At 39.9% G+C, this 25,104-nt stretch overlaps 1 protein-coding gene across 6 annotated transcripts in view; it reads right to left on the reverse strand.

The window, feature by feature from the left end:
* NCOA1 (nuclear receptor coactivator 1) overlaps positions 1-25,104 on the reverse strand; it is a 456,420-nt gene that overhangs the window by 111,481 nt on the left and 319,835 nt on the right. For all 6 annotated transcript variants that reach the window (XM_063441994.1, XM_063441997.1, XM_063441996.1 and 3 more), the window contains exons 5-6: positions 9,214-9,391; positions 1,488-1,667 (exon numbers count right to left, since the gene is read on the reverse strand). In XM_063441994.1, coding sequence (XP_063298064.1) covers positions 1,488-1,667; positions 9,214-9,391 — 358 coding nt within the window. The remainder of the gene's footprint in view (positions 1-1,487; positions 1,668-9,213; positions 9,392-25,104) is intronic.

Genomic DNA, 25,104 nt, shown 5'->3' on the forward strand with positions numbered 1-25,104 from the left:
CCCTACATTAAAAGGACCTAAATTATGTTACTGTAACAGCTGAAGCACTGCTATCCTGCTGAACCAAGCCAACTGTATCTGCGTATTTTGCTTAGCCGATACCTTTTAGATTAAGATGTGAGAAAAACTCTTAATTTTTTGAGGGGTTTAGAGGTGTGAAGTATTGAATATGTGATTAAATGAACCGTGTGCATGTACAAATCCTCTGACACTGTGTTCGAGAGGTTCCACTGGTTGAGCGATGGTCAGAGAGATACTACAACAAGTTATAAAAGGTTAAATTAATTGGTTTGGATACATATTCCAGTTTGGTGGAAATCATTTTCTCTTCACCTAATTTTGTATCTTTAATCATTTGATTACTTGGCATGGGGCACAAGATAACATGACTACACACAGACAAACAATTCTAAACACACATCCATATCCAAATCCATTTCTATACAAACATACACATAATAAAATGATACAATGACAGGAACACATGCAGACATAGACACATACACTGAGACAAGTACACACAAACATATACACACATAAATAGAAACACATACATACAGACATAGGTAAAGACACTGAGACAAGTACACACAAACATATACAAGCATAAATAGAAATACATACATACAGACACAGATAGAGACACTAACACAAATACACACAAACACATATAGATATTATTACAAACATATACAGACAGATACAGACCCCGAGACAAATGCACACAAACACATACAGACATGAATCAAAACATATACAGACAAAGATAGAGACATGAAGACAAATGCACACAAACACAGTCGTAAATACAAACACATAGAGACACAAAGACAAATACACACAAACACATGCAGACATAAATACAAACATACACAGACACAGAGACACAAAGACAAATACACACAAACACATATAGATATTATTACAAACATATACAGACAGATACAGACCCCGAGACAAATGCACACAAACACATACAGACATGAATCAAAACATATACAGACACAGATAGAGACATGAAGACAAATGCACACAAACACAGTCGTAAATACAAACACATAAAGACACAAAGACAAATACACACAAACACATGCAGACATAAATACAAACATACACAGACACAGAGACACAAGACAAATACACACAAACACATACAGATATAAATCCAAACATATACAGACACAGAGACACAAAGACAAATTCACACAAACACACATACAATATAAATACAAACACATATAGACACGTATACACATATTTATCTACAAATACAAGCATACCCACACACCAAATAGCTCACTTGTATAAATACACGTACGTATGCATATAAACAATCATGAGAATGGTTTATACAGTGGATGTTTAGTCATTGCAAAAAAGTGCTAGTCCAGTCAAAAAGGTATCATACAACACTGCTACACTACACACACATATTGCGCACTACACACACATACACCATTATACGCACAGCTCGACTGGATTCTTACCTTCTCCTTCCTCTTTGAAGGATTTTGGTTGGGATACAGTAAAACACTGCATCACCTCGTACCGCTGGCGTGCCTCTTGGTTCTCTGCTCCTGCATCATCCGGAGGCCGAATCAGCATCCTGCAGTTTAATGTATGGCTGTTCCGCCGGTTTGTTTCCTGGGTCCACGGACCTCCATTAACTGTGGTAACAAAACAGTGAATTTACACAGAAATAACCGACAGTGCTCCACCATTGTGAAACCTCCCCAATAAGTAAAAAAATAATAATAATAATTGGAGGGTTATTAATTAAACTGGGGATTTTTCTAAACTGATCATGGAATTGCCAAGTCATCTATTTCTCCAGTCTGGCTCTTTTTGGTAAAATATCAAACTTCCTGACAAATTCCTGCAATTTGGTGAATAAGCCAGACAAGGTTTGACAAAAGAAAAATAGCTGTGATATGTCCAAAATACAAGCATAGCATACTACATTGTAAAACAAATGTGAAATGTTTGAACTTTAAGGTGTATTATGCATTAGTGCACCCTACCACAGTTAAAAGGACGCTCCACTGAATACAAACAAATAAAATCACTGTTTAGTACATAAACCCCCAATGAAAATATGCATGCATTTAATTATGCATTGTTTAATTGGGGGAATATCTAAGACCTGCTTAGAAATGCTGTAAATCTCTTTTCTGCAGCCTTTGCAAGCCCTCCCCTTCTAACTCCGCCCAGACTTTATGTGGCTGTCCAATCACAGATTTCCCAATGCAGCTCAATGAGAAGTCTTTGCAAGGCAGGAGCTCTGGGCAATAAGAGCCAAACCAGGAAGTAACAGAGCCGGGTGTCTGGTTGAGTGCCAGGAGGTGTAACAAGGTCAATTTATAACAGTGCCAATTTCTATTGAAATTTATTTTTTGTAAAATGAAAAAAAAGCACACACACTTTACACATAAGGAACTTCAGCAAGCTAACTTCCTTTGAATTTCAGATGTTGATATTATTTTGATTGGATAGAGCAGTCATTCAGGGCTACGATAACATTTATATTCAGAGAATTAGAGAATTAAAATAAAACGGTTCAAAGATGAGCAGGGACAAGAATGGAAAACAATTACAAAAAAAAAAAAAAAAAAGAATGAAATCGAACTGTAACAACAGAAATATAACAGAAACGAAAATTAAGGAAACAGAAATGACAGCTCGAGGCCTGATATGTTGTCATTGTTTGTGTTGTACATTTTGTGAAAAAACAATATGAATTAGCAAATAAATCCATTCCTGTGTCATAAATGAATCATTTTTGTAGTAATTGGTAACCTGAATAAAGTGAATCAGGATTGACATAATGATGAAATTAAATGCATTTGGACAAAGTTACCTTTTATTTACCTTTTATTTATAAAGTCCGTCAAAATTGTGATTTCTTTTTAATTTAACTATTTATATACTGTCACACTTTTTAATTCGTATATTTCTTCCCTACCACAGGAATGTGTGTTTTTTTAAATCTACTTAGAGAAAGAAATGAAAAATAAAATAAAAAAAATCATAAAAAATACATCTTTAGCTGGTCGAAAAAAACCAATCAGTTCTCAAGCAGACAGAGATATTTATATACTGTGTGACTAGCGCCATAGTGAGCCATCGCCATTACATCACTTTCATTAGGCTTTCTGGGTGTATTAAGTTCATGTGTTCCTCAATCTAGTGCTTTGAAGAACCTTTTGACTCATATATACACTGCGTGCAGAATTATTAGGCAAATGAGTATTTTGACCACATCATCCTCTTTATGCATGTTGTCTTACTCCAAGCTGTATAGGCTCGAAAGCCTACTACCAATTAAGCATATTAGGTGATGTGCATCTCTGTAATGAGAAGGGGTGTGGTATAATGACATCAACACCCTATATCAGGTGTGCATAATTATTAGGCAACCTCCTTTCCTTTGGCAAAATGGGTCAAAAGAAGGACTTGACAGGCTCAGAAAAGTTAAAAATAGTGAGATATCTTGCAGAGGGATGCAGCACTCTTAAAATTGCAAAGCTTCTGAAGCGTGATCATCGAACAATCAAGCGTTTCATTCAAAATAGTCAACAGGGTCGCAAGAAGCGTGTGGAGAAACCAAGGCGCAAAATAACTGCCCATGAACTGAGAAAAGTCAAGCGTGCAGCTGCCAAGATGCCACTTGCCACCAGTCTGGCCATATTTCAGAGCTGCAACATCACTGGAGTGCCCGAAAGCACAAGGTGTGCAATACTCAGAGACATGGCCAAGGTAAGAAAGGCTGAAAGACGACCACCACTGAACAAGACACACAAGCTGAAACGTCAAGACTGGGCCAAGAAATATCTCAAGACTGATTTTTCTAAGGTTTTATGGACTGATGAAATGAGAGTGAGTCTTGATGGGCCAGATGGATGGATTGGTAAAGGGCAGAGAGCTCCAGTCTGACTCAGACGCCAGCAAGGTGGAGGTGGAGTACTGGTTTGGGCTGGTATCATCAAAGATGAGCTTGTGGGGCCTTTTCGGGTTGAGGATGGAGTCAAGCTCAACTCCCAGTTTCTGGAAGACACCTTCTTCAAGCAGTGGTACAGGAAGAAGTCTGCATCCTTCAAGAAAAACATGATTTTCATGCAGGACAATGCTCCATCACACGCGTCCAAGTACTCCACAGCGTGGCTGGCAAGAAAGGGTATAAAAGAAGAAAATCTAATGACATGGCCTCCTTGTTCACCTGATCTGAACCCCATTGAGAACCTGTGGTCCATCATCAAATGTGAGATTTACAAGGAGGGAAAACAGTACACCTCTCTGAACAGTGTCTGGGAGGCTGTGGTTGCTGCGGCACGCAATGTTGATGGTGAACAGATCAAAACACTGACAGAATCCATGGATGGCAGGCTTTTGAGTGTCCTTGCAAAGAAAGGTGGCTATATTGGTCACTGATTTGTTTTTGTTATGTTTTTGAATGTCAGAAATGTATATTTGTGAATGTTGAGATGTTATATTGGTTTCACTGGTAAAAATAAATAATTGAAATGGGTATATATTTGTTTTTTGTTAAGTTGCCTAATAATTATGCACAGTAATAGTCACCTGCACACACAGATATCCCCCTAAAATAGCTAAAACTAAAAACAAACTAAAAACTACTTCCAAAAATATTCAGCTTTGATATTAATGAGTTTTTTGGGTTCATTGAGAACATGGTTGTTGTTCAATAATAAAATTAATCCTCAAAAATACAACTTGCCTAATAATTCTGCACTCCCTGTATATATATTTTATGCGTTGTGTATGTATATATATATATATATATATATATATATAAAAACACACAACTTTGGAGAGTCTGTGCATTAAGATGTATCGATATTTTATACACCGTCTTGTAGAAGCATAATTTGCTGATTGCATTATATAAATATATATTTCTATATAAGCTTTCGATGGTCTGTGGGTTAAGGTGAATCAGGTTTGCTCTGCGGAGCTGTCATGTGAACCAACTCCCATCACCACGTTCCAGATGAATCTCACAGCAGTTGAAGGGCAGAGGGTTCGTTGATCTCTGATTAGGAGACGGTTGTAGCAGCATGTTTAACATGAGGTGACTTTCCCACAACACAAGCGAGCGGTGGTGTATTTTTCCGGCTGTGCTGTCTCTGACCTTGCACATGGACCACGTCCTATCTGTACCGGGGAAGCAAGGCTGGATTTACTGTTGGAAAGCACACAGGTGACAGGGGATGATAGCTGTATCAACCCATTGCTTGGAAACTGTAATCCAAAATTATTTGGGTGAAAAAAAAAATGTCCAGGTGTTTTTCAAGGGTAGCTTTGGGCAAATAAAGGAGCAGATTCTCTGGGTCAGTGAGCATATTCTCGGTGTTAATGGGCAAATACTCAGGGTACGCAGATTTCTAGGGTAAATCTCAGTGTAAATAGGCAGATTTCTGTGTTCTTTGGGCGAATGGACAGATTTCTAGATTCTCATTGTGAATGGGCAGATTCTAGTTTCTCAGGGCGAATGGACAGATTTCTAGATTCTCAGTGTGAAAGGGCAAATTCTTAGTGTGAATGGATGGGTTCCTTGATTCTCAGTGTGAATGGGCAGATTCCTAGATTATCAGTGTGAATGGGCAGATTCTTAGTGTGAATGGACAGATTCCTTGATTCTCAGTGTGAATGGGAAGATTCCTAGATTCTCAGTGTGAATGGACTGATTTCTAGATTCTCAGTGTGAATGGGCAGATTCATAGATTCTCAGGATGAATGGGCAGATTCATAGATCCTCAGGATGAATGGGCAGATTCATAGATTTTCAGTGTGAATTGGCAGATTCCTAGATTCTCAGGGTAAATGGGCAGATTCCTAGATTCTCAGGGTGTATAGGCAGATTCCTAGATTGTCAGGGTGAATGGCAGATTCCTAGATTCTCAGGGTAAATGGGCAGATTCCTAGATTGTCAGGGTGTATAGGCAGATTCCTAGATTGTCAGGGTGTATAGGCAGATTCCTAGATTGTCAGGGTGAATGGCAGATTCCTAGATTCTCAGGGTGTATAGGCAGATTCCTAGATTGTCAGGGTGTATAGGCAGATTCCTAGATTGTCAGGGTGAATGGCAGATTCCTAGATTCTCAGGGTGTATAGGCAGATTCCTAGATTGTCAGGGTGAATGGCAGATTCCTAGATTCTCAGGGTAAATGGGCAGATTCCTAGATTCTCAGGGTGTATAGGCAGATTCCTAGATTGTCAGGGTGAATGGCAGATTCCTAGATTCTCAGGGTGAATGGACAGATTTCTAGATTCTCAGTGTGAATGTGCAGATCCTGGGGTGAATTTTTCATTGATAGTACGTGACACAGCAGAATCTCTCACTGAGCTGGGTTTATGCGATATACACAGAGGTCCTGAGTAGGAATGGCTGAATAAACTCAGCAATGTCCTTGTCTCTGCAGACCTCATGGATTTCCAGCAAGGGATGGACGTAGAAAGGTAAGTAGTGCACCAATCAGTGTGAACCCAGGCAGATAGAACTCACTGGGTTTATTCACTAAACTCTGAGTCTGACAATGGGCACTGCCAGCCCCTGCCAGGCGCACACAGAGTTAATGCATTGGGCTCCACTAACCCGCTGTGTCCTTACATAACATGACTGCAAAATGTAAGCATTGCAGAACACCACGTTCTAGGAGTCATGGAATGTATTGCTTACAGGAACCTCAGCACTTACAGGAATGGAGAGAACGACAGAGAGATATATATAGACAGACAGGAAAAGAGACACAGAGCAAGCAAGAGAGAGACGGAGAGACAGAGATTAGAGTGCAAATCAAGAGAGACAGAAAGAGAAAAGCAGTGAGAGCCAAGAGAGAGACAGAAAGAGACATTAGTAGGTAGAAACATAGAGGGTGAGAGACAAAGAATGAGAGCGAGACAGAGACAGACAGACAGACAGACAGACAGAAAGAGGGTTAAGGAGACAGTGAGAAAAAGAGAGAAGGGAACTGTATAAAAAAGGTAGGGAAACAGAGTGTGACAAAAAAAGAGAGATGGGAGAGATAAAAGGGGAAGAGAGACAGAAATAGAGAGAGAGAGAGAGAGAGAGAGAGGGAGATAGAGAGAGAGAGGGGAAATATAAGCAGAGGGGGGATAGGAAGGTTCTGAGAGAGGGGGAGATGGAGAGAGATGGGGTTGATAGAGACAGGGGAAAGGCAAGCAGCTGGTAGGGAGGTTCATAGAGAGAGGGGGAGATAGAGAGGGGAAAGACAAGCAGAGGGGGGTAGTGAGGGGGAGATAGAGAGGGGAAAGGAATGTAGAGGGGGTAATGAGGGGGAGATAGAGAGGGGAAAGACAAGTAGAGGGGGGTAGTGAGGGGGAGATAGAGAGGGGAAAGAAATGTAGAGGGGGTAATGAGGGGGAGATAGAGAGGGGAAAGACAAGTAGAGGGGGGTAGTGAGGGGGAGATAGAGAGGGGAAAGACACGTAGAGATGGGTTGTGAGGGGGAGATAGAGAGGGGAAAGACAAGCAGATGGGGTAGGGAGGTTCATGGAGAGAGGGGGAGATGGAGAGATGGGAAAGGTAAGCAGAGGTGGGATAGTGAGGTTCATGGAGAGAGGGGGGGGATAGAGAGGGGAAAGACAAGCAGAGGGGGTAGGGAGGTTCATGGAGAAAGGGGGAGATAGAGAGAAGGAAAGAGATATCGAGTTGGAGAGAGAGGGAGGAGAGATAATGAAAGTGGGGGAGATAGGAAAGAGATTGAGAGGGGGCATGGAGAGAGCTGGATAGGGAGACAGGAAAAAAATATATTGGAGATCAAGAGAGAGAGACAGGGGAATGATATATAAAGCATAGAAAGGGGAAAGAGAGAGAGACAGGGGAATGATATATAAATGATAGAAAGGGGAAAGAGAGAGAGAGAGAGATCGGCAGATGGAGAGGAGGAGGAGGAGAGAGGGAGAGCTGCTCCCAGGCTAACCTGTTTACACTAAATGCTTAGAAAATCCATACAAAATCATAACCAATCAGACAGTTAGCCATTGCGTGCCACTGCTTGTTGTGTTAACACTCAAAGAGTTAAACTAAAAACTTGGGAAACATTAATTCATAAAAAATGTGAAATTTTGGAAAATGAATGAGTCAAAATAATTGTCTACAATCTTTCTTTAAATACGTTCTACATTCCTGACTGATTTATTCATTGCATGTTGTAACAACGATGATTACAATGAAATTGTAACCTTTTAAGCACATTGTAGCTGATGTGATTTAATCTTTAGTTAAGTTGAAGCCTTTTGCCAGTTTGTGTAATCTTGATATTGACGATATTCCTAGAATTCGTGTATTTGCATATTTTCTTAAAATCAAATTTCCCCATAATTCTTTATCAGTGATTGTGTTTTGCTGCACATAACATTAGACATAAAAAGCCCAAGTGCTACACATCGACCATACATAACAGCCGCCATTACCCCCAAGTATTTTTTTGTATTTTTATAGCTTTCACCAAAAAAATAACATTGGTTACTGTAGAATACAAAGTCTCCCCTATTGAAAGGGGCAGGAAACATGGAGGCTCTGGGGGAAGCAATATATAGGCAGGGACATGAAGTCTGTCATCTTGTAATTTCTGAAATTTCAATAATCCTCGGCACACCTCAATGAACATTTGGTGAAGTTTGTTCAAGTTAGCCAATTCTAATATAGGCTAGCCAATATGGCACCTACACGTGTGAGCTTTGGAATCAAGGTGCATTCCTTCACACAGGCTACATGTTATTGCAAACGTTAGGATTTCTAGCCGGTCCTATCTCTTCAACTGCAGTAAAACTTATAAAAGAGCTTACGGAGATCATGTGCAGTGGAGGTAAGAATAAAAGACACTTAGCTCTCCTGCACATCCAAGCAAAAAGCACTATTGTGGGACCTTTGGAATTTGCATTGGATGCCAACCTGTGCCAGAAAAAACTAATTTGCATTAGTTTAATTAAAAATTATGGGGTTTATTTTGTTTGTTTTAAAAACAGCTAATCTGTTTAGAAATCACATTGTATCCTTTACTCCACATGAAAGTTCCTCTTTAAAAGTACCTTAGAAAACAGATTTTTGGTAACAATGTCTTATTTAACACAAAATTAAAAGCAAAGTTACCAATTATCATTAAAGGATTGTATTAAAAGTAATCTGTGTGTCCCGGGAAGGTGAAGGGAGCTGGGGATATGAACACTCACCTAGAGATTTGGGAAGCAGGTTTTTTACAAACTCTTCATGGTCCCCCACATGTAGGATGCTGTAGATGCTGTCCTTCATGAGTTCCTCCTGCTTGTATCCCAGATAGTTTGTGACATTTTCTGACACAAAGACGATCCGGCCCTCCTGATTCACGACAAAGAAGAATCCATCCAGAGCCTGAACAGTAACAAGAAAAGACCATGAGAAAAAAACAGATATAATAATAAAGGTTTCCCGATACAGAACTGAACTCCTTCTATGCTGCAACCTCAGGGAAGTATAACGAGCCCAGGGTCACTGTAACCCACGGGTGGACAACTGGTGGACTACAACTCCAGCTGTATAAGATATGACAGTGACCGTTCTCACACAGCTATGGAGCTACATGTTGACCATCCTTGATGTAACTCGCCCAGGACAATCAATGTACAATGCTGCATCCCAATCTGTGCCCTTATCATTAAGTCACACGTGTCCACAGGCTCACGTAGTTATTAATGGTAATTTTCCTGGACCACATAACCAGACCATCATTGAATAAATCATTGAATAAGTCATGGGTTAGTCAATGTCATCATCATTCTGTAAGACACTCAAGAAATGCTTGTAGTGTGCAGAAAGCTAATTATCACAAACAGTCCTAAAATTAACACACCTAACATGGCCTTCTCAGTTTAGAAAGTCTCCAAAACTAGAGCTGGAACACAGAGCGACACTTGGCCATTCTAATGTCTAGGCAACGTGAAGCCTGCAATGGCCTTCAATGCCCCACCAACACCTGAAACAGTGATGGGCATCGAGGACACACCACATGTTTCTCAATGGCATTGCCCATGATGCTGAACTGGCAAGGTTAGATATCTCTTATTTGGTGATGTATGGTGAGTTGACAACCGAATTATAACATTTAGGCACGTTGGAAAAATGGCAAGTCAATTGTCAAGTCATCACAAAAACTGAGAGGACATGAAGAGGTATGGTAACTATGTAAATGATTTATAATGACATAATAATTTAAAGCCTGGTAAAGGGGTAGCCAACAACTGTCTGACTACATTTCCCATAATGCTTTGCTAGCCTGGAATCCAATGGCAGCTGGGGGGCCAAGCTCGGACATCCTCAGTCAAGGGAAAACATACATGTTTTTCTCTTTATGTGGCACAGTCCCAAGAAATAACAGCCAGCTGCAGGCTATAATTCATATTCCAAATTCCAGAAAAAGCACAGATGTAAATACTTGGTCTCAGAAAAAAATATTAAAAAGAAAGAAAAAAAAACATGTAATATGCCACGAGAGTCAATGCATGTCACCAGATATTGGACTCTTCTGGCAGGGCAGGGGTTAATATTGTCTCCTCTGTCTGTCATTTTCATTAGCCCAACGGAAAGGTGGCCTGGGTTAATGTATCGGGATATTAATGTGTATAACTTGGGTGTTTGGAGAATTAAAAGTACACAAACATACTGCACCTCCCAAATCACTCATTTCAGGAATACTACACGTGGCCTGTTATACAATGAATGAAGAGCCACCCATTTTTTCCTTCCCTATTACCCCTTTAGAAAGTTACAAGTATATTATTATTTAATCCTCTTAAAGATACCCTATAGTCAACAAAACAACTGTAGCTTATTGAAGCAGTTTTGGTGTATAGATCACGCCCCTGCAGCCTCACTGCTCAAATTTCAGCCATTTAGGAGTTAAATAACTTTCTTTATACAGTCCTAGTCACACCTAGTCCTGTTACTTCCTGGTTTGTTTAGCTCAGTGGACCTAAACACAAGAGGAAGCAATTACCCAGAACACCCGCCTTGCAAAGACCTCTCATTGAGCTGCATTGGGAAGTCTGTGATTGGACAGTCATGTAATGTTTGGGCGGGGAAAAAAATGGCTCGAAATGCAGCTCACATTACATGCATATTTTCAGTGTGTGTGTGTGGGGGGGGGGGGGGGGGGTATTTACTAAATTGTTAATTTTTTTCATGTTGTGTTCCTTTAACTATTCATTAATTATTAAATTGTCCAATATTATAAATAGCCAAAGTCAGACACTTCCATTTTAGGCGAGGCTCTGTGGAGCAATTCCAGAACATTTGGTGTGATTTCATAATCAAATTGTTATGCCTAAAAATGTAATGACTAAATTATTGTTTACATAGACAAATCTACAAACACAGTTTGATTAGTTCAAAACATATTATTGTAAAAAAAATTAAATAAAAGGACACATTTTAGAATAGAAACGAGGGACTGAGGGAGTGGGACCCAAATAATGGATCTTCCTTCCTAAACAGGGATGATTGGTAGGTATACTCTGCTATTATAGACAAACAATTATGGACTAATCTGCCAGTTCAGTAAATCTGGGCTGCTTTTCTGAATTTCAGCATTTCGTTAGAGAACAAAACATTTTTGTACAAGTAAATCCAAATCAATGATTACGCTGTTATATTCATAAAATTATTATTATTTTTTTTTGTATCTCTAAAACCAGAGTGTTTGTGCCATGCACGGTCATGGTGGCACGCACAGCGGGTACTAGGACATCCCCATGGTGGAAATGCCATTTTTGCTACGTTGCCAGTGAGCATGCTCCCTTTATTGTGGTAGTGAGCTTGCTGGAGAGCTCCATGCTTTACCCTTCCAGGCCCTCTGATCAGCCTTGCTGGCTCTTTGTCTGGCTGGGGCCCTAATACAACAGCTTCTAATGTACCATGGTAATTATTAACAAGTGCTACAGCCAAAACAGGAAATATGAAAACCACGCTCAACTGTGAAACGAAATCTTTGACATTCACTTGCAGCGAGCAGGCACATTACAGGGGGAAGTACGGTACTTAGTCCTCTGTTAATTTAACCCCATCGTTACCCCCGCCCCTTTGATTTTAGCCACTGCCATTGGCAAGGACTGCCCTCTGCGTAGAGCAATGAGTTAAGATTTACATTTTTTTTATATCGTGTGTGTCATATTAACCAAGGATCTGGCATTAGATCATAAAACGAGTGTAATATCCCCAGGGTGCAGTGAGAAAGCAGATAACACGCCGTCTATTTAGGTTAATGAATTGGATTTGCGCTGTATAAAATGGCTCAGTGTTTTTTAACTAATAAACTTCAAAACAATGGCAGTAATCGAGGATCTTCCTGGCTTTTGTTATATAGATGTTTAAAGTGAAATTTCATTGTTTTATTCTTTATTAAAAGTAATTTTTTGTTATATGAATTTATTTTGATTTAAAACATTCAGTATGTTTTATTGCTGTGATGATAATTTTATCATTTGAGTTCTTAAAGTTATCATCTTGCAATAGCATATTAAACGACCTGCCTTATGTGCTTAGTAAACATTGCCAATTGCAGAGAGAATTATAACAGGCGTTTAATAGGCAACGTTTTGGGGGTAGTCCCTTTTACCATAAACTCTAGAAAAAGCTGTAGTGATTATGGTGCAATAAATGCCTTAACAGGCTGGGATTTCCTTTTATTAATATTATTCTTAACGCCTAACGTTTAAAACAATATAACAATAATAATTAAATAAATAATATATACATTTCTTGAATGTTCTTTATTTGCAGCAATTGGCCAAAATTTGCAGCTTCTGAAAAGACATCTACAGACACCAGAAACGTGCTTAGGTTTCTCAGCCAATACTAGCCTTATCGTTGTCCTCAAAGGGAGTATTGCGCAAAGCTGCATATCCCATCATCCCCTGCACAGCAGGGTTTTATCAGACACGCGCTGTTCTGACAGCTGACTACTGTTTATTATATGTTATTTATAACATGAAAGTAATTAATTATTATTATTATTATTATTATTATTATTGGCATTTATAAAGCGCCAACAAATTCCGTACAATACTTCAAGAGGGGGAGATTTAACAATAAATAAGACAATTACAAAAAACCTGGATTGAAGAGGACCCTGCTGAAACGAGCTTACAGTCTATAGGAGGTGGGGTATAAAACACAATAGACAGAAGCTATGATAACATGGCATAAATGGCATCTAACTAAAGGGAGATTTGTTCATTTGTTTTCAGTAATAAGACACTTGCGAGTTGCAACCTACACCACGTGCATGAGGCCGACAGTTAAAAATGCAAGTACACAAATGTAATCGATTCTCTCATTCTACTGATTTCTCTCCAGCCGCTCATCAGCTCTGCATTCCAATAGGCAGCGCTATCCACTAACTGCAAGACAGTAATCATGGTTAAATTGTAGCAGTCTGACGGATAATGACAGATCTGGCAACCCTAAATGATATTAGCCAATTCACTTACTCCTTGGCCCGTAATGGCTATATTCAATTTAAGACATAAGAATGGAAGGATGGAATTGTAAAGCAATTTTCCTGTAGTTATCATTGAAAGAACGGGTATTCAACACCGGAGTTCAACAGGCGCTATCAATTCCTTGGAATAGTAAAAACCCATTTGTTAAATAAAGTTCGCTAGGGAATCTTTTTTGGATTTGCATTTTATGTTGAGGCATAGTGTGGCATAATATGGAAATCATTGTTACTCCCATGATGCCACTGTTACTCCCACGACGGGTATTTGTGGAGGCAGATGCTTGCCTATGGCAACAAGGAAAGAATACTTTTAGAGCATTCTCGAATAATACTTTTCTCTTTGTGCATTTTGGGTCGGGGGAAGCCCCAGGAAGTGCTGCAGAGGTAAGTTCCTCTATGGCTATGGAAGTAAACACCGAAATCCTAAAGTCTTTGACAAAGTGTTTTGAACACGAAATGTGTCAGACTTTCCTCCATCACCCCTCCTGCCTGCAGCTTGTTTACATGGTGGAACACAGGTATGTTGTTTTGGTAACCTTCTAATCAGATGAAGGATCAGAACTTGCGCCAGCCTCCCTCAGACTAGCAGAACTCACAATGACGAGGTATGACAAACTACCTTTTTACAATTCTCAGTATTCAGATAAAATCGTCACATCGTCCAGTGACGACTTTGTAAGGATGCTAAAGGCACCCAGACCGTGTGATCTCCGTGAAGTGACAGTGCCGTGTCTTTTTAAGCCTTGAACTGAAGACAGTGCCATTTTGCAATTTTTGTCTGTCTCCCAGAAAGCCACTAGAGGTTACTGTAACCAAGTCAAGCTGGGTTATGGTTTCAATGACTCACTAAGAGCATTTGATTGGCGGAGTGTGGTGTTCTGCTGTGATTTCAGCCACAGAAGCCAGGCAACCGCTGCAAGACCAGCGTGGCAAGGGAATTAAGGAAAGTAAAACTAAGGAATTAAGGAAAGTAAAACTAAGGAATTAAGGAAAGTAAAACTCATCTTTTTACATCATTATAGGGAAGATGGTTTTAAACTAAGTGCAGTCAAGCACTGACGCTTTAGGAACATGTTTGTATAGTGTTATACCTACTGCAGCTGTATTCTCAGTTACTGAGTGTTTATTGGGATGACGGTAAAGAACTGTCACTATTAGGAAAGTAACAGGGTCCCTTTAAGTTTTTCTCTTGGAATAGAATCCAGCAAATCCTCAAACAAAGTCATTGAACTCCCCCAGTTACTGCCTTCTCTCCTCTCCCCTCTTTCTCCCTGACCTGTAATCCACAGAAACGTGGCCGCACATCCTGTCAGCTGTTCCTGGTGAGAAGTGATTTGTACTGAGACACATTACACAAGTTTGGTAACTGAGCCACGTGCGACGGCGGTCGACATAAAGGTCTAACCTCAATTATAATGTGTGATATAGGCAGCGTCGGCACAAACAACCACTTCTTCCAAACAGCCGTTCTTTTAATTAAACAATGCACATTCTTCAATCTTTCTTTACTATAAAACAGATTCGTTTTAAACACTCCTGCAGAGAACAAAGACACTGCTCTTTTACATATCAGACAGCGTAGCACACTAAGTGCCTACATACTAAAACCCGTAGCACGCTAAGTGCCTACATACATAACCCGTAGCACGCTAAATGCCTACATACATAACCCGTAACATGCTAAGTCCCTACATACATAACCCGTAGCACGCTAAGTGCCTACATACATAACCCGTAGCACGCTAAGTGCCTACATACATAACCCGTAGCACGCTAAGTGCCTACATACATAACCCGTAGCACGCTAAATGCCTACATACATAACCCGTAGCACGCTAAATGCCTACATACATAACCCGTAACATGCTAAGTCCCTACATACATAACCCTTAGCACGCTCAGTGCCTACATACATAACCTGTAACATGCTAAGTGCCTACATACATAACCTGTAACATGCTAAGTGCCTACATACATAACCCAAAACATGCTAAGTGCCTACATACATAACCTGTAGCACGCTAAGTGCCTACATACATAACCTGTAACATGCTAAGTGCCTACATACATAACCCGTAGCACACAAAGTGCCTACATACATAACCCATAACATGCTAAGTGCCTACATACATAACCTGTAACATGCTAAATGCTTACATACATAACCCGTAGCACACTAAGTGCCTACATACATAACCCGTAACATGCTAAGTGCCTACATACATAACCCGTAGCACGCCAAGTGCCTACATATATAACCCATAACATGCTAAGTGCCTACATACATAACCCGTAGCATGCTAAGTGCCTACATACATAACCCGTAGAACGCTAAGTGCCTACATACATAACCTGTAACATGCTAAGTGCCGACATACATAACCCGTAGCACGCTAAATGCCTACATACATAACCCGTAACATGCTAAGTCCCTACATACATAACCCTTAGCACGCTCAGTGCCTACATACATAACCTGTAACATGCTAAGTGCCTACATACATAACCTGTAACATGCTAAGTGCCTACATACATAACCCAAAACATGCTAAGTGCCTACATACATAACCTGTAGCACGCTAAGTGCCTACATACATAACCTGTAACATGCTAAGTGCCTACATACATAACCCGTAGCACACAAAGTGCCTACATACATAACCCATAACATGCTAAGTGCCTACATACATAACCTGTAACATGCTAAATGCTTACATACATAACCCGTAGCACACTAAGTGCCTACATACATAACCCGTAACATGCTAAGTGCCTACATACATAACCCGTAGCACGCCAAGTGCCTACATATATAACCCATAACATGCTAAGTGCCTACATACATAACCCGTAGCATGCTAAGTGCCTACATACATAACCCGTAGAACGCTAAGTGCCTACATACATAACCTGTAACATGCTAAGTGCCGACATACATAACCCGTAGCACGCTAAATGCCTACATACATAACCCGTAACATGCTAAGTCCCTACATACATAACCCTTAGCACGCTCAGTGCCTACATACATAACCTGTAACATGCTAAGTGCCTACATACATAACCTGTAACATGCTAAGTGCCTACATACATAACCCGTAGCACACTAAGTGCCTACATACATAACCCAAAACATGCTAAGTGCCTACATACATAACCTGTAGCACGCTAAGTGCCTACATACATAACCTGTAACATGCTAAGTGCATACATACATAACCCAGTATTCAGCCTTGCCCTGTAATGTGGGACCCCAGTAGTGAATCAAGCAGATATTCTGTTGGATTTGAGAATATTGTAAACTATGGGGGCTACAGCGTATGTGTCAGGCAGGGTGAATAGTTGTAAGAAATTATCTTTAACCCCCACGCTATTCCAGCTATCCTAATTGTTGGAATAGGCACCCCACAGTCATCAGGTTCCAAATAACCACCAAAATATATAAATGACTGTAGCAGCACTGACGTCATCAAGGTGAAGGGAGCCCCAACATGACATGCTGCCCAGGACACAGGGCAACCTTATTCCGGCTCTGCGTATATTTGGTAAGAATGGGTCACTGACCTAATTTTACAATAAAATAATATGTCAACAAGTCAACGCCACGTCAGAAAATGTTTAAGAACCACTGGTCGTGCTGAACTCCATCTCCCATTGCTACCATTTCCCTCCAAACCTCTTTGTTACTTTTCCCCATTAAGTGTGTTGTGATGTTACCGTATATACTCGAGTATAAGACGAGTTTTTCAGCACATTTTTTGTGCTGAAAAACACTAACTCGTCTTATACTCGAGTCAGTTGTCTGTATTATGGCAATTTTCATTGCCATAATACAGACATGGACCGGGGGCTGTCAGGAAGCTGTAACTTACCTTAACCCGTGGCAACGCTCTGACCCCGCGGCTCTCGCGAGAGTTGCAGAGGGAGCTGACCTGGGAGCTGCACGCACCGGAGAAGAGAGAAGGGAGCTGACAGGAGCTGCGGTGAAGGTAAGTTACAGCTTCCTGACAGCCCCCTCCTACAGCCCATCCACTGGACCACCAGGGAGTGAGAGCCCCCCTCCCTGGCCAGCTAACAAGCAGGGAGGGGGGACGAAAAAATACAAATATTAATAATAAAACAAAAAATAATTAAAATAATAATACAAATAATAATAAAATTAAAAAAAATAGTTACCTAAAAAAAAATAACATTTAAAAAAAATATGAAAATAATTATTAAATAATAATTAATAAAATGCCCACCCCCCACCAATGCTCTGCACTCATACACACACACTGCACATACACACACTGCACATACACACACTGCACTGCATTCATTATAAACACACTGCATTCATACACACTGCACTCATATACACACACTGCACTGCATTCATTATACACACACTGCATACACACTGCACTCATACACACACACTGCACTCATACACACACTGCACTGCATTCATTATATACACACTGAATTCATACACACACACACTGCACTCATATACACACTGCACTCATATACACACACTGCACTGCATTCATTATACACACACTGCATACACACTGCACTCATATACACACTGCACTGCATTCATTATACACACACTGCACTCATACACACACTGCACTCATACACACACACACTGCACTCATACACACACACACTGCACTCATACACATACACACTGCATTCATACACACACACACTGCATTCATACACACTGCACTCATACACACACACACACACTGCACTCATACACACACACTGCACTCATACACACACACTGCACTCATGCACACACACTGCACTCATGCACACACACTGCACTCATGCACACACACTGCACTCATACACACACACACTGCACTCCATTCATTATATACACACTGCACTCATACACACTGCATACACACACACAGCATACACACACACAGCACTCACACACACACACTGCATTAATTATATACACACACTGTAAATAAATATTCAGTTAATATAATTTTTTTAGGATCTAATTTTATTTAGAAATGTACCAGTAGCTGCTGCATTTCCCACCCTAGTCTTATACTCGAGTCAATAAGTTTTCCCAGTTTTTTGTGGTAAAATTAGGGGCCTCGGCTTATATTCGGGTCGGCTTATACTCGAGTATATACGGTAATTATTCTCTACCTTTATCTATATTTATTAATCAGTCAATAGAAAGAAGCATATTTGGTAACGGCAAGAGGCAGTTGGCCAATACTGTCCCATTACAAAACCTCTAACTGATTTTTCATAATTATTTTTCGGGACGGGTTTATGCACATCACACTCACATACTCTCGATATTTATTTCAGCATTTAGAATTGTGTAAACGAGCAGCAGAATAAAATTAAATCTGATTTAATGCAGTTGACCAATTAACTTGTTGAATCACAAAGGGGGTAACAGGATAGTGATGTCATGGTTCCAGCAACCAGAAGGTTAATGGAGCAGAGTCTCGGCTGTGCCTCGAACGTGTGGAACAGGTGATGAGGTTTTACGGCTTGCCAGGTAGGTGATAACACACCTTGCTAGCTGCTGGCAATTCGAGTCGCCACATAATTATTTGAACCCGCTCCAATTATTTTGCTTTCAAGGCTTCTAAACAAGTGGTACATGTGTAACTAGGCCCTGGCACAGGAGGCAAACCGCACACATTGTTTGATAGTTCACGTTCAATGGCACAATTCAAAGCAGAAATAATTGAACTCTTAGCAAGAGACTCCATTGTACTTTAATCAATAAGTCAATTAAAATATCATTTTATCCATACCATGCCCAGTTCGGGAATTCTTGTCACTAACTCAATCATAGAACATAAATAGAAAAAGCACAAATAAAACGCATACAGTCATAATGTATTATAAATAAGGTGGAAATGATGGATATTATAATCAAGCAGGATTTTATGACAACGATCGTAATGCAAACAACACTGTGAATTGGGAGAATATTGCAGGACGCTTTTGATGTCTTCAGTAATATTATTTTATACGTCACCAGAAAAGGTTTTCAGCTAACCAGACTGACCGAACCAGTTCAGTTGAAGTTAAAACTGAGTTCTGCAGCAGATTTGACAAGAAGAGCTGATACTGATTGTTGAAAAAACATTTGCTTCCTGGATATTTAATGGGATAGTCCAATTATCGTAACAGCATCTTATTGTAGTGGTTATGGTGTAAGGATTATCTTGGCACAGTCTATAGTATTCTTATCAAACAATTTTCAAGAAGTTTGCAATAAGAGGCTATAGGTACCAGCCACTGCAAGATTTGGCTGTGTTGAGATCTCTGTGGTCATTTCAAAATGCGTGAGTAACAATTAATCCATCAGATACTGCTGGATTGACCCAATAATCTTCTGCATGAATCCCATTACATATTACAGCCTCTCATTGCAACACTATGCTGACTATATAAATTTTTGGATGGAAAAGAATTTAAATTTACTAATTATGGTATTGCATGTCGGGTGGGGGAGGGAGGGGAGGTATTTAACGGTTATGTCCACCACTTTAAATGGCTCATAAAAACCCATAGTTTGTCAGTAACATTACCATTACAATAAGCTGTAGTGGTTATGGTGGTTGGAGTGCGCCTTTAAAGAGATCCTGTCTCAACTGTTTCACAAAAACAAAATGAAAGCAGAAACCAGTATAGTTTGTATTAATAAATCGTTAGATGTCTATTAGATTTTTGGATATTCCTGCATATATGTTGTATTACAATTAAAAATCCTACAATGTGTTTATAATAATTAAATTAATATATGTTATTATTTCACTACCACTGGCATTCTGGGAAATATAGTTTCCAAGTAGGGAATTAAAGCTATATTGCAGACGCAATAAACACTGAATTTCAGCAAAGATCTTTTATAAAAGAAAAATGTGTATCCCTTGATGAAAAGCAAAAATGATCTTATTTCAAATGACATTTTTATTGATTGGTCCATGTATAAACATTTTATTTTTTAAATGAACCTCAGACATAAAGCCTGAGCTGACCCTGATTGGATTAAAAACTGCAGTCACGTAGGCCTTCAATTGGTGCATTCACCAACTGAGCTAATCCAGAATAAATAGTCTACCATAATGTGGAAGTGCTATAATAACACATATTACATATTTTATTTTTAACGACGATTGAAATAACAAGCGTGTACAGTTTCAGTGGAATTTCTGTGCGTCGGCCAAATTAGGACCTGTTTGGATGGCCCTCCAAAGCAATCTCCTTCGAGTCCTGCAATTCGGCATTACATTAGTCATAACGAGCTCAGTGTGTCCTTTTCTTCCTTTTTTATAGTTTCACAGGGAAACTCTTTAATTTAACCTCTAGAAACCCTCTTATTTTTGGCGGCCAGTTTTGTGATCTAACGAGGGGGATGAGAACTTTAATGATGTAAACAGAACACAGCGAGATCTTGTCCAAGCACAATCTCTGAACTCCACTTGTTACATATTAGCCAGTCATTCTGCTGTTGCATAATTCTTGTACTACGTTTACCAAATCAGGTTACCGTTCTTCTCTCGGTCACGAGCGGTTACACATCTTTATGTAAAGAAAAATAAACAAGTTTGGATTGCTGAAACTGATGTATATCTTAATTCCTCCAACATGGGGCTAACCGGTTATGGCAGTTTTGTTTTTCGAAGCCCAGTTAGTCTTTTGATGGTTTGTACAGAATATACCAGCGATCTGACACATATCATAACCCATATATTACAGGTATATATACATACCAACTGTCTAAATCATATCATGCAGGAGTCACTTTGCTAGTTTATAGGGGATAGGGGAAAAAATAATAATTCAACAGGTACATTCTTAACCCAGAAAAGGAAATCAGACTAGCTTTCCATGAAATGTCTAAATATTGTCTTGCTAAATAAAGTATGTCTTGCAAAAAAAATAGTTTTCATAATTTTTGCCCTCTTTTTTACAGGTCTAACCTCACGTCTGTTTTGGCACACCTCAACCGACTTTTGTTCTCATAAAATTTACATAATACCATAACCATACGTTCCTTTAATGTGCCGTACACAAATATATATATATATATATATCATTCACTCTCTCTATATCTATCTATCTCTATATATCTCTAACTATCCATCTATCTACAGTGAGGGGAAAAAGTATTTGATCCCATGCTGATTTTAAACATGTGCCCACTGACAAAGAAATGATCAGTCTATAATTGTAATGGTAGGTGCATTTTAACAGTGAGAGACAGAATAACAAAAAAAAAAAAACAAATCCAGAAAAATGCATGTCAAAAAAGTGATACATTGATTTGCATGTCAAAGAGTGAAATAAGTATTTGATCCCCTATCGGTCAGCCAGATTTCTGGCTCACAGGTGTCTTTTATACAGGTAACGAGTTGAGATTAGGAACAGTCTCTTAAAGGGAGTGCTCCTAATCTCAGCTTGTTACCTGTATAAAAGACACCTGTCCACAGAAGCAATTAATCATTTAGATTCCAAACTCTCCACCATGGCCAAGACCAAAGAGCTGTCCAAGGATGTCAAGGGCCAAATTTTAGACCTACACAAGGCTGGAATGGGCTACAAGACTATCGCCAAGCAGGTTGGTGAGAAGGTGACAACAGTTGGTGCGATTATTCGCAAATGGTAGAAACACAAAATAACTGTCAGTCTCCCTCGGTCTGGTGCTCCATGCAAGATCATACCTCGTGGAGTTTCAATAATCATCAACAGTAAGGAATCAGCCCAGAACTACACGGGAGGAACTTGTTAATGATCTCAAGGCAGCTGGGACTATAGTCACCAAGAAAACAATTGATAACACACTACGCCGTGAAGGACTGAAATTCTGCAGCGCCCGCAAGCTCCCCCAGCTCAAGAAAGCACATGTACCCCTTCATGTCTCATTAGAGATGTTTACACTTTGTCTGATACCAGCAAAGTTTATTGGATGTGTAGAAGCCCTATAATGGGTTAAATGTGAAAGGGTTTATAAAATACCCCTTCCTGTCTCACCGGAGATTCTTGGCTGATATCAGCAAATCTAATGGCTAGTGTAGGAACTCACCTTTTGGGGCTTGCCTTGACGTGGCAGGTGAGCTTATATTCAAATGGCCATTGGAATAAAACTAAAGAGCCTCGATTTTGGTTAAATGTACATAGGGATTTAGGCCAGAGCGCAGGTAACGTTCTCTTTGTTTTTACTATGTATTTTGAGCTGTTGGATACCAAGCTACTGCTGCTGTAAGCGCTGTGCTTTATCTTTGTGTTTGTACATGTACAAGCCCGTCTGAAGTTTAAAAAAGAACATCTGAATGATTCAGAGGAGAACTGGGTGAAAGTGTTGTGGTCAAATGAGACCAAAATCGAGCTCTTTGGCATCAACTCAACTCGCCGTGTTAGGAGGAGGAAGAATGCTGCCTATGACCCCAAGAACACCATCCCCACTGTCAAACATGGAGGTGGAAACATTTTGTTTTGGGGGTGTTTTTCTGCTAAGGGGACAGGACAACTGCACCGCATCAAAGAAACAATGGACGCGACCATGTACCGTCAAATCTTGGGTGAGAACCTTCTTCCCTCAGCCCGGGCGTTGAAAATGGGTCGTGGATGGCTATTCCAGCATGACAATGACCCAAATCACACAGCCAAGGCAACAAAGGAATGGTTTAAAAAAAAAAGCACATTAAGGTCCTGGAGTGGCCTAGCAAGTCTCCAGATCTTAATCCCATAGAAAATATGTGGAGGGAGCTGAAGGTTCGAGTTGACGAACGTCAGCCTCGAAACCTTAATGACTTGGAGAGGATCTGCAAAGAGGAGTGGGACAAAATCCCTCCTGAGATGTGTGCAAACCTGGTGGCCAACTACAAGAAACGTCTGACCTCTGTGATTCTCAACAAAGATTTTGCCACCGAATATTAAGTCGAAGGGGTCAAATACTTATTTCACTCATTGACATGCAAATCAATTTATAACTTTTTTGACATGCATTTATCTGGATTTGTTTTTTTTTTTGTTATTCTGCCTCTCACTGTTAAAATACACCTACCATTAAAATTATAGAACAATAATTTCTTTGTCAGTGGGCAAACGTTCAAAATCAGCAGGGGATCAAATACGTTTTTCCCTCACTGAATCTACCTCTCTCTTTCTCTCTCTCTATATATACCCATCTCTATCTATCTATCATAGATATTTATTATGAATTTATAACAGAGCTCCACAGCAATAAAACCTCCAGTGTTTCTTTAAAGTGCAATAAGTCAGCTGGGAAATTATACTGCGTAAAAAAGGTACTTTGTTCTAGATGACATCTTCAGTTACATAAATCATTTTAAGTGGGTCATAGAGTCAACTAAAATGTTCTGAAACAGCCCTACACCCGGGCCTTGCAGAATAAAACGAAAGTGTCTCTCTCAGGAAACCTCAGCTGTTGGCAGGTATAACATAAAATATCAGGTAAATAACATGAAGTGCGTCTGAATTCCAATGAGTTTACACAGTGAACTGGCTCGGACCATTCAGGTTATCACGTTCAAGGTTGGGATAATGATTTGCGAAAAGGACTAACTGGCTCAGAACCCTGAGTAATGTTCATTTTCCAATCCCAGATTAAAAATATAAATAATAACCTGAGAGTTCCACTACGCAGAACATATGTGTCCGGAATAGGAGAGGACTCATGTAAATTTGGGAATGTCCCCATTGCATTCTTATACATTGGAAGCATATTGATATCTACAGCATTTTCGGGACTTGGAAACAGGGGCGCCTCTAGGCTTTGTGAGGCATTAGGCGAAACTCAAAAATGAGGCCCCCACTAACACCATTAGTGAAAAAAATAGGGGTTGCCTTGTGTGTTTATAAGGAGCTGTAGGTATATTGAATGATGAGCTTTCAGCGTTGGATACAGAGAGGTAGTCTCTGTATTCATCTTCAGAGGCTTGCATTGTTGCGGCATCCTGTGCCGCTCCATTGTGAGCGCTCTGACTGTACTTATGGCATAATTTGCAATGATGCTAATAATTTATACACGATTGCTGGGTATGGATGTATAGCCTGCCAGTTGTTTATACATAAGTGCCAGTGTTATTGGAAACAAAAATGAACATTTTGGGGGGCCCCGCGCCCATTTAATGGGTATTTGTGAGGGTAAATAAGCTGCTGTGAAGAGATAAGTACCAGGAACCTCGATCAGTGTCCTCTGTAGTCCATTCGGCCTTAATAGCAGAGCTGCAGGAACGGTTATATTTTGTGTTAAACTCAGTGCTGTCCCAGATCTTCCAGTGTCTGCGTGTGAGGCTGGACAGGAAGTGGACGGGATCACTTCCCATCTGCCACTAACAGCCTCTCACATAGGAAATGCCTCGCAGGAGGAGCGGGGGACGTTTTATCTGATACACATTGTATAATAGTTACTGCAGCTCTAATATCATCAATCTGATTGGTCTACAGAAAACATAAGAGGGGCAGTACTTTGTAACTAACCCTTCAAACTCCAGCACTCAAAGTCTAATCTGAAAATAAACCATTTACTCCTCTCAAAAACTAAACACCTCATGTACCCAAATACTGAATTAAACACCTT

The sequence above is a fragment of the Pelobates fuscus genome, chromosome 2 (genome assembly GCF_036172605.1).
Source record: "Pelobates fuscus isolate aPelFus1 chromosome 2, aPelFus1.pri, whole genome shotgun sequence".
In the NCBI taxonomy this organism is placed as follows: domain Eukaryota; kingdom Metazoa; phylum Chordata; class Amphibia; order Anura; family Pelobatidae; genus Pelobates; species Pelobates fuscus.